General features: G+C 42.5%; 1 protein-coding gene across 1 annotated transcript in view; it reads left to right on the top strand.

Annotated features, from left to right (window-relative positions):
* The window catches only part of PDE1A (phosphodiesterase 1A), a 265115-nt gene that overhangs the window by 223563 nt on the left and 26549 nt on the right, over positions 1-15003 (top strand). The window contains exons 8-9 of the mRNA XM_026647746.1: positions 1193-1293; positions 8284-8409. Of these exons, the coding sequence (XP_026503531.1) occupies positions 1193-1293; positions 8284-8409 (227 nt within the window). The remainder of the gene's footprint in view (positions 1-1192; positions 1294-8283; positions 8410-15003) is intronic.

Raw genomic sequence — 15003 nt, 5'->3', positions numbered from 1 at the left:
CAAGGCCTAGTTTTTATAATACAAAATACTATGGAGGTTGTTGTTTCCATTTTTAGAACTTCTTACAGTACTTTCTCTCATTCCTTAACTGTACTCTTCATAAATCTACATAGCTTCACCAACTAGTCAGTAGTCTCAGCATTCAGACAGTCTTATCTTTTCTCAGCATGTCCCACTATGTTATTCTAAAATACTAGTGAATCTTTACTGGCTGTTTTCATCCTCATGAAACAATCTGTGGTACTCATATCCAGGCAGCTTATGAAACAGCACTTGTACCTTGTATGATATGAACCTGGTGCCATAATAATAATCGTGATAGTGGGTGGGTGAGTATGCTATGTATCAAATCCAAAGAGACCTTCAATTTAATGAAAATTACAAAATGGGCGTAAGACATTTTCGGCCAAACCAGGCATATGACTATGTGTGGTTAATTTGTGGTTGTTACTAGATTTGTACTGGGTTCAGTCTTAGATGGAATACATGTCATCTAGACTGAGTAAATGTGTTATGCAAGACAATAGAACTCGTATCATGTGTCTTTAGAAATGCAGCAGCACGGAATAGTATCAGATAGCAAGTAAAAAAAAATATATAAAATTGTGTCACAAGTGTACCAAGCAGACCTCAGTTTTATACAAAACTACTCTTCTAAAATGGCAGTAATTTAACTATAAGAAGAAAAAAATAACCCAGTTTCCATATTGCAGGATTGGTAAAGTCTATGTTTAATGTTGATGTACTTGGAAAAACACTGTGCGTTGTTCGTCTGAGGGTCAGATCTTACACTAAGTGGGAAATTACAATTGTAACTTAATACTAAGTTTTACTTGTAATTCATTTCGCGAGAGACAAACATTGGCTGGCTGACAAAAGACCTCATGTTCAAAACCTCTGCCAAATTTATCACACAAGCTTTTATCAAATAATAACAATTTACTTAATTTTTTTAACATACAAGTTTTACTTTGCTGTTGCACATAAATGGCCCATCCTGGTCCCAATGAAGTCAACAGAAGCTGAAGGAGACTCTTGTCGTGTACAGTATTTAGCAATGTTCAAGATTTTATGACTCAATAGAAAAAGAAAAGTAAGGTTTAATTAAGCTACATGTAGAAACATTTTCAATAATGTAATATCAGTTAAGCTGTTGTACAAAATGTGACTGGTTTTTGCTTTTATTCACTAGCACTGGCTCACAGAACTGGAAATTTTAGCTATGATCTTCGCAGCTGCAGTCCATGATTATGAGCATACTGGGACCACAAACAATTTCCATATCCAGACAAGGTAAGCGTGCTTCATCTTGTGATAGCATGTCTGAATGCAGCTGTTGCAGCACGATCTAGGAGAAAAAGTTTAGTGGCATAGATCTGAGGTTCATACCCTTTGGATCACAGCTGCAAGGCTCAGTGCTGCTGGCTGTGGTCAAGATAGTACATTGAAGAGGAGATTCTTGGCACTCATTCAGCGGGAAATGCTTCACCTGACCAGCAATTTCTCAAAAGTTGGCCTTGCTGTGAACATTAAAGTTCTGCTTCCTAAAATGTTTTACTTCTTTGGACACAGATGGCAGTCAGCTTTGCAGCCCTTACTTACCTATGTCATCCTTGCTCATGTGAGTAGCCTCCTTGGCTTTGATACAGCTAATGAGATTACTCATGTGAGCAAGGACAGCATGTGAGAATAAGGATCACAGGATCTGATTGCATATCTTTAAAGTGAAATCTTCACGTTGGTCGCTCATTGATATGTGAGGGGTCATGGCAAAATGCTTGGAACACTGACTGACAAGGATGCCAGTTGTACAGAATATTTCTGAGCGTTCTCTCTTCTCATTATCCTTTGTACCCACTCACTTTATTTCTGGCTTAGTTCCTTCTTATAGTATCCCATTAGGTCATCTATTTGAAGTCGGCCTCCCAGTCCCCAGACACCCTCCATGCCCTCCTCCATATCCCTCCTTAAATGCTGCTTCCCCTCCAGCAATGTCTTCAAACCCACCTGAACTGTTATTTGGGGTGTCGTATTTGTTTGTATTAAGTTACAAGATCCTTGGGACACGAGGACATTTTCAAAGACACAAATGGCAGTTAGACTGGTGGGGGTGGGGGGAGTCTGAGGTGCCTTTCTCTGCCTATTTTGAGAGCATCTATACTGTGTAGTCCAATGGAGAGAGCACTGGACTGAGAATCAGAAGCCCTGTGTTCTAGTCCGGGCGCTGTCACCACCTTGCTATGAAAGTCTCTTTCCCTCAAGTTCCCTCCCTGTAAAATGGGGGTGATATTTACCCAGCTTTTAAAAATGTTTTGAGATCTACAAATGAAAAACACTGTAAGTGGAAATTTAATGCTATTGCAGTAGAAAAAAAGGTATAAAACGCATAGCATGCCCTTTCTTCCTTAATCCAGAAGTGCGGGTGGGGTTAGGCCTCTCATGGTATGGCATATGGAGACATTTAATAATAATAATTGACTTAAGCATATTTTTGCTGAAATGACTATATCATTTAAAAGTATGTTGGGCAGGGATTGCTTTGTTATAACTATAGAAAAAGCTATCTTTTTTTCTTTAAATACTGTAGGGCAGATCCTGACCCACTGCTGCCCTGAGATTGCCCAGAGTAGGGAACATCTGGTGGTGCTGTCTCTATCACTGAAGTTTGGGAAAGGGGTGTGGGCAGGACTCCGTATGTCAGATATCACTGGCTTCCATAATGACCCCTTGGCCCATAGATACAGCCGGTATGAGTTAGAGCAGCCAGGCATCATTGGGACACAATGCCCCACCCTCTAATGAGAGTTAGATTGTGGAACTAGGGATCAGTCTAGTGCAGAGTGGCTCATCAGGAACCTCCTCAGCCGTACTGAAATACTGAACAATTATTTCCATCACTTTTATTTTGGCAAGAAAACCACTCTTCATAAACGAGAACAGAAGTGTTCTTCCACTTACCTGAGGTCATACTGCCTGCCAGTGGTACGCTTTAAACGCTGTAAGGACTGCATACAGGTTCATCAGTTGATGTGCTTTGGGACATATGGTTTGATAACTCTGATGATGAACAAATTCCATGTCTTCAGCTAGATTACCAGCAAAAGCCCTTTCCTTTTCAACATACTGGTGCATTCACACAGTCCGGCTAAAAATAAATTGTTGTATCACTTCAATCAGTTGTTCTAAGTTTAAACTGCTTTTCTATTTTAGTCTTTCTATATTTTGGTTTGAAGTACTGCAAAAGTGGAAAATAAATTAAGCTGTTAAACTCTGAGTTTTACAGTTAAATACTTACTAGTACATATTGAATCTGACCCTAAAAAAAGAGATCTATTCGCCTTTCATCCATGTTTCTATTGCTTCAAAAAGGTAGAAGAAATTACCCTCAGAGTCATGTTAAATCTCTGCACTGATTAAAAACAACCACGATTAGCTATGTGGATCAAAAAAAGTGTGCTTCACCAAAATACCTGATTGGCAAATCATAGATTTTCCCATATTAATAAGAGACTGGACAGAAAAACTGTCATTATTTAGGTAGGATATGCTTTGTTCACTTAATAAACAAACTTTCCAATCCTGCTTTACTTCTGTAGTTTCCCTGGTACCATACCATACACATGAGTGGTTAGTTTGAATTTTTTAATAGTACTCATTGTTTCAAGGGTACATTTCCACCTAAATAACAGCAGAGCTAGCTGAGTAATGAAATCATCACAGAGCACTTTAGAACAGGTTTCAGAGGGGTTGCCGTGTTAGTCTGTATCAGCAAAAACAATGAGGAGTCCTTGTGGCACCTTAGAGACTAACAAATTTATTTGGGCATAATTTTTCATGGGCTAAAACCCACTTCATCAGATGCATGGAGTGAAAAATACAGTAAGCTGTGTGTGTGTGTATGTGTGTGTGTGTATATATATATATATATATATATATATATCACAGCACATGAAAAGATGGGAGTTGCCTTACCAAGTGGGGGGTCAGTGCTAATGAGGCCAATTCAATTAAGGTGGCAGTGGCCTATTCTCAACAATTGACAAGAAGGGGTGAATATCAAGAGAGGGGAAATTATTTTTGTAGTGCTAAGGATGCCAATGCAATGAAGGTGGACGTCGCCCATTTCCAACAGTTGACAAGAAGGTATGAGTATCAGGAGAGGGAAAATTACATTTTTGTAGTGACCCATCCACTCCCAGTCTTTATTCAGGCTTAATTTGATGGTGTCCAGTTTGCAAATTAATTCCAGTTCTGCAGTTTCTCATTGAAGTCTGTTTTTGAAGTTTTGTTGTTGAAGAATTGCCACTTTTAAGTCTGTTACTGAGTGTCCAGGGAGATTGAAGTGTTCTCCTACTAGTTTTTGAATGTGTGTCAATTCTTGATGTCTGATTTGTGTCCATTTATTTTTTTGAGTAGAGACTGTCAGGTTTGGCCAATGTACATGGCAGAGGGGCATTGCTGGCACATGATGGCATATATCACATTGGTAGATGTGCAGGTGAACCAGCCCCTGATGGTGTGGCTGATGTGGTTAGGTCCTATGATGGTGTCCCTTGAATAGATATGTGGACAGAGTTGGCAATGGGGTTTGTTGCAGGGATTGGTTCCTGGGTTAGTGTTTTTGTTGTGGGGTGTGTAGTTGCTGGTGAGTATTTGCTTCAGGTTGGGAGGCTGTCTGTAAGTGAGGACTGGCCTGTCTCCCAAGGTCTGTGAGAGTGAGGGATCATCCTTCAGGATAGGTTGTAGATCCTTGACGATGCGCTGCAGAGGTTTTAGTTGGGGGCTGTAGGTGACGGCTAGTGGTGTTCTGTTACTTTCTTTGTTGGGTCTGTCCTGTAGTAGATGACTTCTGGGTACCCTTCTGGCTGTGTCAATCTGTTTCTTCACTTCACCAGGTGGGTATTGTAGTTTTAAGAACGCTTGATAGAGATCTTGTAGGTGTTTGTCTCTGTCTGAGGGATTGGAGCAAATGCGATTGTGTCTTAGAGCTTGGCTGTAGACAATGGATCGTGTGATGTCGTCTGGATGAAAGCTGGAGGCATGTAGGTAAGTATAGCGGTCAATAGGTTTCCTATATAGGGTGGTGTTTATGTGACCATTGCTTATTTGCACAGTAGTGTCCAGAAAGTGGATCTCTTGTGTGGACTGGTCCAGGCTGAAGATGATGGTGGGGTGGAAATTGTTGAAATCCTGGTGAATTCCTCAAGGGCCTCCTTCCCATGGGTCCAGATGATGAAGATGTCATCAATGTAGTGCAAGTAGAGTAGGGGTGCTAGGGGACAAGAGCTGAGGAAGCGTTTTTCTAAGTCAGCCATAAAAATGTTGGCATATTGTGGGGCCATGTGGGTACCCATAGCAGTGCCACTGACTTGAAGGTATAAATTGTCCCCAAATCAGAAATAGTTGGGATCCAGGAAGAGGTCATATTGTCAAGCACACTGTTGTGACTTAACAAATTACCACTAATGATAACAAGTGATAGCAAGGTCATAACCACGGGTGGCTCCAGGCACCAGCGCACCAAGCATGTGCCTGGGGCGGCAAGCCGCGGGGGGGCGGCCTGCCGGTCGCCGTGAGGGCGGCAGTCAGGCTGCCTTCGGCGGCATGTCTGCGGGAGGTCCGCTGGTTCCGCGGCTTCGGCAGCCATTCGGCGGCGGGTACGCCGAAGGTGCGGGACCGGCGGACCACCCGCAGGCATGCCGCCCAAGGCTGCCTCACTGCCGTGCTTGGGGCGGCAAAATACATAGAGCCGCCACTGGTCATAACTCTTTAAAAATAATATTTAGAGCTCTCTTTATACAAGGTAATCAAAGCAGACCTTTCTCAGAGTAGAAGCTACATATTATTTATCAACTTTTCAGTCGCAAAGCTCCCCTGTTGGTGAATGCATTACAATATTATCTTCTACTGCACATGAGTAGTTTGAATAGCTTGATTTTGAGCACTTCTGCTTGCTAGATTAGTACCTCTCCTCTCATTTGATATAGTATGACATTCAAAAACACTACAATAAAGGAATGGTCAAGTTTCAAAGTAAAGCACTCAAAATTTGGGAAATGCCAGAATTATGGTTGCTTGTGCAACCTTAATTCAGCCCCTTTATTCATTATGATACCGTTGCTAATTAATTATATGATCACATATACTATTTTTTCCATAGGACACCTTCCTCATTCAGTGCACAGGATGGATGTTGCACTGTGAATGAGCAGCTACAAAATACTTAATTTTATCCTTAGTCGTTCAATGTGTGGCCCCAGGCCTTATTCACTACCCACTATTCAAACATTTCGTTCAGACTGGCTGGAGATGCTGCTGCTGAATCCAATCCAGTTTTTCTTTTTTAAAGACAAAACACACCAAACACACACAAGAGAAGACAGAAATGAATAATAAAATTAGAGAATGCAGCTTCTGTCTGAGACCTGGCAAATCTGAGCTAGCATCAGGCTGTTTAAGGCATTGCTTTTAGCTGCCTCTGATCACAGACTCAAAGCAGTGTTGCAAAATATGCAGTCTTGGCCGGCTAAACAGGACACTTCTAAAACAGAAGGCAAAAAGAGAGAAATAGAGGAAAGAGAAGAAATAAGGTGGGAAGGGAAAATGACACTTGAGGGAGGGGGTGACAGCAAGAACCCAAGTCTCATTCCTGTTGGTGTTCAGGATTTAGCCAAAGCCGGGAGAGGTAGTAATGTTATCAGGTTCCCTCTGTCTGGTCTGGTCAGGACACCTTTCAGGAATGGGATGAAGTCCCAGCAGTGTCCTCGTGGTTTCTGGAGTCCCAGGAAATGACAAGGAGGCAGCCCTGATGGCAAGGGCATATTCCTTCTAGCCCAACTGGCATCATAATTCCCCAACAGAGTCGGTTTTTAAGGCCCTCCAGAAGTGGAGATGAGAGGAATAGTCAACTTAAGAGTACAGGCCCCTGTGCACATCTCAGGTTGAGCTTCCAGAAAATGGAGAACACACAGAAGCCACTTGCAAAAAGTTTGGTTTAAATGACTTGCCTGACATCACACAGGAACTCTGTGGCACCAGCTTGAGGGGAGGAGGGCATTGACATGAAAGGAAAGATCAGTTCTCATCCCTGGTGCCATAGCTGCCCCAAGCAGCTTGGAGGAGCAATTGCAGGAAGAGGCCTGCTCGGGCACTATAACCCTGGACTGGAGCATGCTTATTATGGGTGGAATCTTCAGCGAATTTAACTGCTAAACTCTAAAAAGTCTCTACAGATCAGTGTGAACCAAGATTTTCAGAGGCTAATAACTTGGTCAAATTCAGGTTGATTTCCACGGGTCAAACCCCTTACATCAAGGTTACCCCCATCTGGCACATTTCAAATCCCCACTCCAAAGCATGGAGGCTCAAGAACTTCTCTGTGAAATGGTGTTTAGAATTTTTTCACATGGGAGGAACATATATTTCCCCTAACTCCATTTTGAGAAATACCTGAACCATTTTTGCTGAAATTCCCCCCACCTCTTTCTAACTCCCCATTCTAAAATAAAATCAGCCTGAGGTAGATATCTAGCATGGATTTAGCCCAAATGGTTGAAATTCAAGAAAGTTATAAGCAATTGAAAACAGGGTTTTATAATGGGAACTGTCAGACAACTTGAAGTACAGATCTCACTCCCTGCCCCACATATAATATCATATAAGTTGTATTATTATAATTTTTTTTAGTCAGAGCGAGCCTGATTTTGCAATCTTTTCTTAGGACTCAGGCAAAACTGCCTTTAAATTCAATGAAAATTTTCTTTGTGTAAATACTATAGGATTGGACCCTTATCCTGTATACCTCGTGAATTAGCTGTTTTATTGCTAAATGATGTAACAGGTACAAACATGAAAGAAGGCCCCTTTGATACCACTGGATGTACCTGGTCCAAATGCTTGTGAGACAGGTGGAAGAAGGAGTAATATTGTTTGAGGATATTATTTTTCTCTTAATTTCATTTTTTCAGGATTTTCCTCACAAATTAATCTCTCTGATGTATTAATTACATATTATAAAGAGAAAACAATGATACATTCAAAATCTGGTCCTTGCCCTTTACAGTAGCTAATATGGCAAGTAAGTTCAATTACCGGCATAGCTGCACTTTTTTTTTATTATGAGGCATTATCTGTGAGGTTTTCTTTTCAGATCTTTATCTTCTAGGACGAAATAAATATCATGTCAAACTAAATCAACAGACCCTTTAATGGCAACAGAGCCCCTTTCTCTCTATTATGCTAACATCAGTGTCCTGTTGCTAATCATACCTCTTTTATACCTAGGTCAGACGTTGCAATTTTGTACAATGATCGTTCTGTTCTTGAAAATCATCATGTGAGTGCTGCTTACAGACTTATGCAAGAGGAAGAGATGAACATTCTGGCAAATTTAACCAAAGATGACTGGAGGTAAGATCTATTGGGACATTAAGGATGATTCCAATAAATAAAAAGGGTAGGTCTTCTCCTTTGCACCTCATTTTGGATATGTGTACACTTTGAATTGGAGGTGACATACTCATGCTAACTCTCTTTGAGCTAGTGCACTAAAATAGAATGTAGTCCTGGCAGCACGATGGGCTAGCCACCCCGTGTACGTACCCATCCAAGACCCTAAGCACGTACTAAAGGCAACGAATCCATCCCACTTTCATGGCTATGTTCTATTTTTAGCACGCTAATTCTGAGAGCTAGAGCAAGTATGTCTCCTGAAGCTGAGAATCATACCACCAGCCTGAAGTGTAGACATGCCCTTTGAGTTCTAGCTGAAACTGAAGAAGCCTTGGAAAGGAAGCATGTAAGAGCATTAGAACTTAAGTGGGCATTAAAAAAGATTATCAGAATCGTAATTGACATTTCACAATAACTTGAGCCACAATATCATAAATGATAATTGTTGGGACTGCCTTGAGGTCTTCCATTATTAAGAAAGTTGCTATGGTGTACAACAGTGCATGCAGAGAACTCAAATCACAAGCCTTCCTGTGTTACTATTGGTAGAGCTGTTATCATTCAAGTACCCCTAAAATATCTAACCAATAGCTGTATTGCGGTGTTACTGGCAGGTGTGCTTCCGGGAATGGTGTCCCTAAAGACAGAGCACCAAATTCTGCTCACAATAATACTCTACCTGCACAATCCAATTGTCTTCAGAGGAGTTGCAAATTTGGCCCATCATGTACATAAAGCTGCAGTACTGGCCCAGACAGAAGCCTCTTTGTATAACACCTTCTTGTTTGCATGTATTTGTTTATTTCCTCTTTGGAATCAGACCATCGTTAGACAATTCAGTTGCATGTAGCTGAATTCAGAGATGGAATATGTAAAACTGGCTTATAGACAATCAGGGTGTTAATATTTAACAATATAGGGAGTTAAAACCTATTGATTTTTAATCCATTAATTACCCTTAATTGTTGCGGCACACCTCATACATAAAATATTTTTTTCATCTCTATGATTGAGGCGGACTGCTACATGTTTTTGACTTTATTTTTTTTTTCAGGGCACACTTACTCTCATTCATTGTCCTTAAATTCTTTAAATGAATTTAGTTCTGGACAAAGATCAATAGCTCTGAAAACTGATTTTAAATTTGCGCTATGAGAGTATTCTCTTACCCACACTGCCTCTACCAGTATGACTTAACATTGTTCTGGAGGCTTCTACCTTCTGAGGATTGAAAGGATAGTTCCATCTCTGTAATTCCTCTGCTTAGACTGCCACTGAATACGAAGAAAGTGATAGTGTTTTGGGGACCTAGAAGAGCCAGCAAACAACTTTCAGATGCTGATACCTTTCAATCCCCAGCAGTTTGTGTCACTTAGAGGGTGAAAGATTCTGAATCTTTATGCCACTTACATGGAGGTGTGGAGTCAGTAGTTAAACTTTTTCTCTTTATTTTTTCCCATAGATATTTTATCCTAGCTAGATGTTTGTCACACTCATTAACATGTTATCTAAGTGCCTTAAGATATATAGGACTAGAATCTGGTCCAGCCGAGCTACAGTCAGGAAAGGACTGGGGCAAAGACATCTCTGGGCTTCCCTGATCTTGGGGTCACCAAGGACTAGTCCCCAACATAAATCAGTGCAATTTGGGCACTGACTGAATTTACACCCAGCTGCCCCCAGAGGCCACACTAGCAGCCTGGGATCAACAGGACCCAGTGCATCCCAGCCACTCCTCCTTCCTCAGGTGGCTGGGGCAGGGGAGATAGGAATAGAACAGGAGTCCCTATGACAGCAGAGGATTTCCCAGTGCTGGGAGAAGCCTCCAGTGCCCAGATCTGTCAGCTCCATGCTGCTTTGCATTGGGAGACTGGAGCAGAGCAGGTCTCAGGATCTGGACTCTAATAGTGTAGTTTTTGTAGCATATACATGTATTTCTAAAATAGTCTTTTCTACCAAGACTGATCAATCTTCATACTGACTTTCCTTCTTTTTTATGCTGGACTGTACACAATGTGGCACCTCTCTCTCAGTGGTGCTCTCTGTCTCTTCCTCTTACATTTCTCTTTGCTTTAGTGATAATTTAGTGTGCTCTTTTAGAAGTTGTTCAACTACTCTCCAATTGTGCTTGTACTAGCTATTGAAATACCTTTTATTGTGACCTATTCTGTATTTCCTATTTACGTTAGTGATGTTTTAGTATAGATATTTGTATCAGAATTTCTTTATATGGAATGGTTGCACAGCGCCCAGATTCTGCTCTCTGTTATACTCGTCCAACCCACGTGAAGTCAGCAAGGTTGCATGGCAGCCATAGGGGGCAGAAATTTTGCCCCTTTAATGAGAGTATAATATATTTATTTAATAGAGGCAGGAAGCCCAATTATTACATGTAGGTAGGTATCATTAATTGTGAAGACTTCTGAAAATTCTGCTATGTTATCACCGATACTCAAACATGAATAAATGGATTTACTTACCTGAGCTAAAGTAGGGCACCCAATTCTCTATTTGGTCACATAAATCAGCACTTAATATTGGTACCTCTAATAAATCTGTGCGTGCCTAAGTACTGATTTGAATACCTACTCAATTTGTGGAACTGGTTGACCTCATTTTGAGGGTCAGGTTGGAAAATTATGATCGCCTGGTATTCATTTTGTAAGTTCAAAAATATTCTTGTTTCCCTGTTATTGTTTGCAGTGGTTCAATAGCACAGTGGAAAATCCATTTAGCCACTTGAAAGAAGCACTTCAGTTTTTTTAATTATTAATAGAATGAACTTTTTTGATTCTCTTTATTGAAATTCATGCCATTAAAATAGCTTTGAAGCTTACAATAAAGCAAATTGGCAGTAAATTGAAATGATCATTTGTTCGACTTTTTCAACACACTTCCTGTCTGATTCATTTCTTAAGTACTGTCAGACCTGTTTTCTTCAGTTGTACTGATTTTTTTTAATGCCCATGCCTGGTTAAACTATGGCTTTGCTAATTATTTCATCAAGATAAAGAAAAGTGATTGAGATTTTTTTTTTTTTGCATTACTATTTTTTCTACCTCTTAACATCAGGGAGAATGTGCTAATAAATTGTCGGCCTCAATTAACTTTAAACACAAGGTTTGGGTCTGAATCAGTGAAGTGCTGCCAACATTGTAACAAGGGCTTTGTCAGAGGTTAATACATGTGACATTCCCCAAGTAGTATAGTCATTCCTCGCTCTTTCCCTCAACCAAACCTCACCCACCCACCCCCACACAAAATTCATTCTTTCCATACTCTTCTCCCTTACTTACCTCCCCTCTCCAAAATATCCAGCAATCCTTTCACCCTCCTTTCAAAGAGGAAATAAACGAATACATGCAAATTAAGAAGATGTTACACAGAAAGGCTTCTGTCTGGGCAAGTACTGCAGCTTTATGTACATGGTGGACTAAATTGTGCTCTCACATCATGCAACTCCTCGAAGACAATTGGACTGTGCAGGTATTATTGTGAGCAGAATTTGGTCTCCCTTTCCACACCAGCCATTATCCTTTGATCCGCCATGCTTCCACCTCCCCAGCAGTACAGGGGTACTCTTCTAAGTGGCTCACACAGCAGCAGCAGTGCTGGCAAATGGGTGCCCTGTGGTCTTTGCTGGCAGTAGTGGTGGTAGACATCTTGTCCTGCAACCTCTGGGTGTTGGGTAGGGCGACCACCTTTTCACAGGACACATGCAGGAACCCTACCCCCTCCATGGCCTCACCTCTTGCCCCTCCTCTTCCCTCAATCCCCCACCCCCTGGTCCTCCTCTTCCCCACGAGGCCTCGCCCCCTGGCCTGGCTGGAAGCCAGAGCCAGGCTGTGGTAAGAACCACCCAGGGAGCCCTGGCCCTTCCAACTGCCCTGGGCAGGGGGCTGGGGGGCCCGAGAGCAACCTCCAGCCTGTATACCCACCTCCTTGGATGTGCCACCCAAGGCAGGGGGAGGGTCTGGGGCTCCCCACAGTGGTCCAGACCCCCTGGGCAGCTCTTACCACGGCCTAGCTCAGGCTTCCAGTCTGGCCAGGGACAAGCCTTGAGGGGAAGAGGACGAGCAGGGGACAGGGCCTCGTGCTGAGCGGGGGCTCAGGGATTACTCTTAAAAGTGAGCTCAAGAATTGCAAATTCAAAGGAAAGAAAAATCTGTAGAAACAGGGAGTAGAAGTTTGTTTCAGGTTTGTGTTAGGTTTTTTTTCTTTCCTATTTTCCCCCAAAACAGCAGAGTGTAACTAATATAAACCCCTCAGTTTCCATGCAACTTCTGCCTGTTTCTTACAAAAATTGGCTTGCTTCATTTGAAGGGTACAAGTTCAAAGCAATGTGCAGGAGGAACAGTTGGGATGCAGGTTAATTAGTGTCATATCACGAGGTCAGGCAAGGTTGCCATGGTTGCACATCATTATTTGAATAGCAAAGGGAGGCCTGAATCTCCACTCAGTTACACCAGTGCAAATCAGTAGTAAATCCATTGAAATTAATGAGTGACACCAGCTTAAACCTACTGTTGAGGGAGCTCAGTCTCAAAACTTTTAATAAACCATCACATCTCCTCTAAACAGAATTGTAATTAACTCATATCTTAAAAGCATAAACATAGAATTTCACACTAATGTTTAACAAGGTTTGTTCTAGAACCCCCTGAATGCCACATTTTACTCACAGACTCAGACTTTAAGGTCACAAGGGACCATCATCATCTAGTCTGACCTCCTCCACATTGCAGGCCACTCCTGTAATAGACTCCTAACTGCTGGCTGAGTTACTGAAGTCCTCAACTCATGGTTTAAAGACTTCAAGATACAGAGAATCCACCATTTACACTAGTTGAAACCTGCAAGTAACCTGTGCCCCATGCTGCAGAGGAAGGTAAAAAAAAATCCAACCCACCAGGGTCTCTGCCAATCTCACCTGGGGAAAATTTCTTCCCAACCACACATATGGCGATGAGTTAGACCCTGAGCATGTTGGAAAGACCCACCAGGCAGACACCTGGGAAAGAATTCTCTGTAGTAACTGAGAGCCCTCCCGACTGTGCTGCTGTAACTGGCTATAGACCGCTCCTGGTCCTACACTCCCACCAGCATTCACACAGGCAGGGACACACCCAACTGCAGTTGTGTGCAGGCTTTGGCCAGCTGCTGCATGAACCAACAATAGAGAGGCTACAGCCAAGATAACCCCCAGCTTCCCAGCCTAGGATCCCAGAGCTGTGCCATCCTGCCCTGGTCAAAACCCCGACCAGTACGAATTTATTACTCAGTTCTCCTCTCCCTCAATGTGGAGAGGAATATGCACAGTACACTTGTGTTAAACCAAGCTGAGATTTTCCCCAGACACTTCAGTTCAAAGGCACACTGGTTTAGATTAAAACAAAGTTTATTAACTACAAAAAGACAGATTTTAAGTGATAGCAAACAGATCAAAGCAGATTACCTAGTAAATAAACAAAACCGCAAACTAAGCCTAATAATACTAGAAAGATTGGATATGAATTAGCAATTTCTCACCCTGACTGATGATACAAGCAGGCTTGCAGATTCTCAAGGCACAAGCTGCACTTGCTTTGCAACTTGGGATCCCCACCCCCATTCCAAGTCCTTTTCTTTCGGAGCTTCTCCAGGTGTTGAGTTGTGGGGGAGTGAAGAACAACAGATGATGTCACTCCCTGCCTATGGTGGGAACCCTTTGTTCCAAAAAACAGTTCCCAGCCCAGTTTGTGGAAAAAGACAGGTACCCAAAATGGAGATCAGTGTCATGTGGTCTGGTCACATACCCTTGCATGCCCTGCTGAGTCATAGCAGCCATTATTTACAGGCTGTCTGGAGCGATCTCAGGAAGGCTCACCAGGTGGGAGATAAGCTTCTCGTAAGGCAGGGGTTCCCAAACTTGGTTTGCGGCTTGTTCAGGGTGAGCCCCTGGCAGGCCACGAGACGCTTTGTTTACCTGATACGGCTGCTCGCAGCTCCCAGTGGCTGCAGTTCACCATTCCCGGCCAATGGAATCTGCGGGAAGCAGTGGCCCCGCCCGCGCCGCTTCCCACAGTTCCCATTGGCCGGGAACAGCGAACCGTGGGCACCGGGAGCTGCGAGCAGCCGTACCTGTGGACGCTCAGGTAAACAAAGTGTCTCGCGGCCCGCCTGGGGGTTACCCTGAACAAGCCGCAAACCAAGCTTGGGAACCCCTGTCCTAAGGCCTATTGTTTTTCCTAATGGCCCATTACCCTGAATAGGCCCTTCCCCACCAGCTGTCTAAGCAGAAAGCATTTTGCGTAATGTGTGTCACCCAGGTGTAACCACATTTGAAACTCAGATACATAGTCAATATTCATAACTTCAGATCCAAAAAGGATACATGGATACAAATAGGATAATCATATTCAGCAAATCATAATTTCCCACTGATTACATCATAATCATATCATAATCGTACCCCCATGATAAATATGGGGTGTAGTGTCATACCATCTCCTACATGTCTTTGATCTAATTGACGCTGCTGTTTTTCAACAGTGAGTTCCCATTGAAAGGTCT

Source organism: Terrapene carolina, unplaced genomic scaffold (genome assembly GCF_002925995.2).
Source record: "Terrapene carolina triunguis isolate 2854851 unplaced genomic scaffold, T_m_triunguis-2.0 Scaffold62, whole genome shotgun sequence".
NCBI lineage: Eukaryota > Metazoa > Chordata > Testudines > Emydidae > Terrapene > Terrapene triunguis.
Note: the sequence above shows the minus strand (reverse complement) of the source record. Positions and strands in the feature narration are given on the sequence as shown.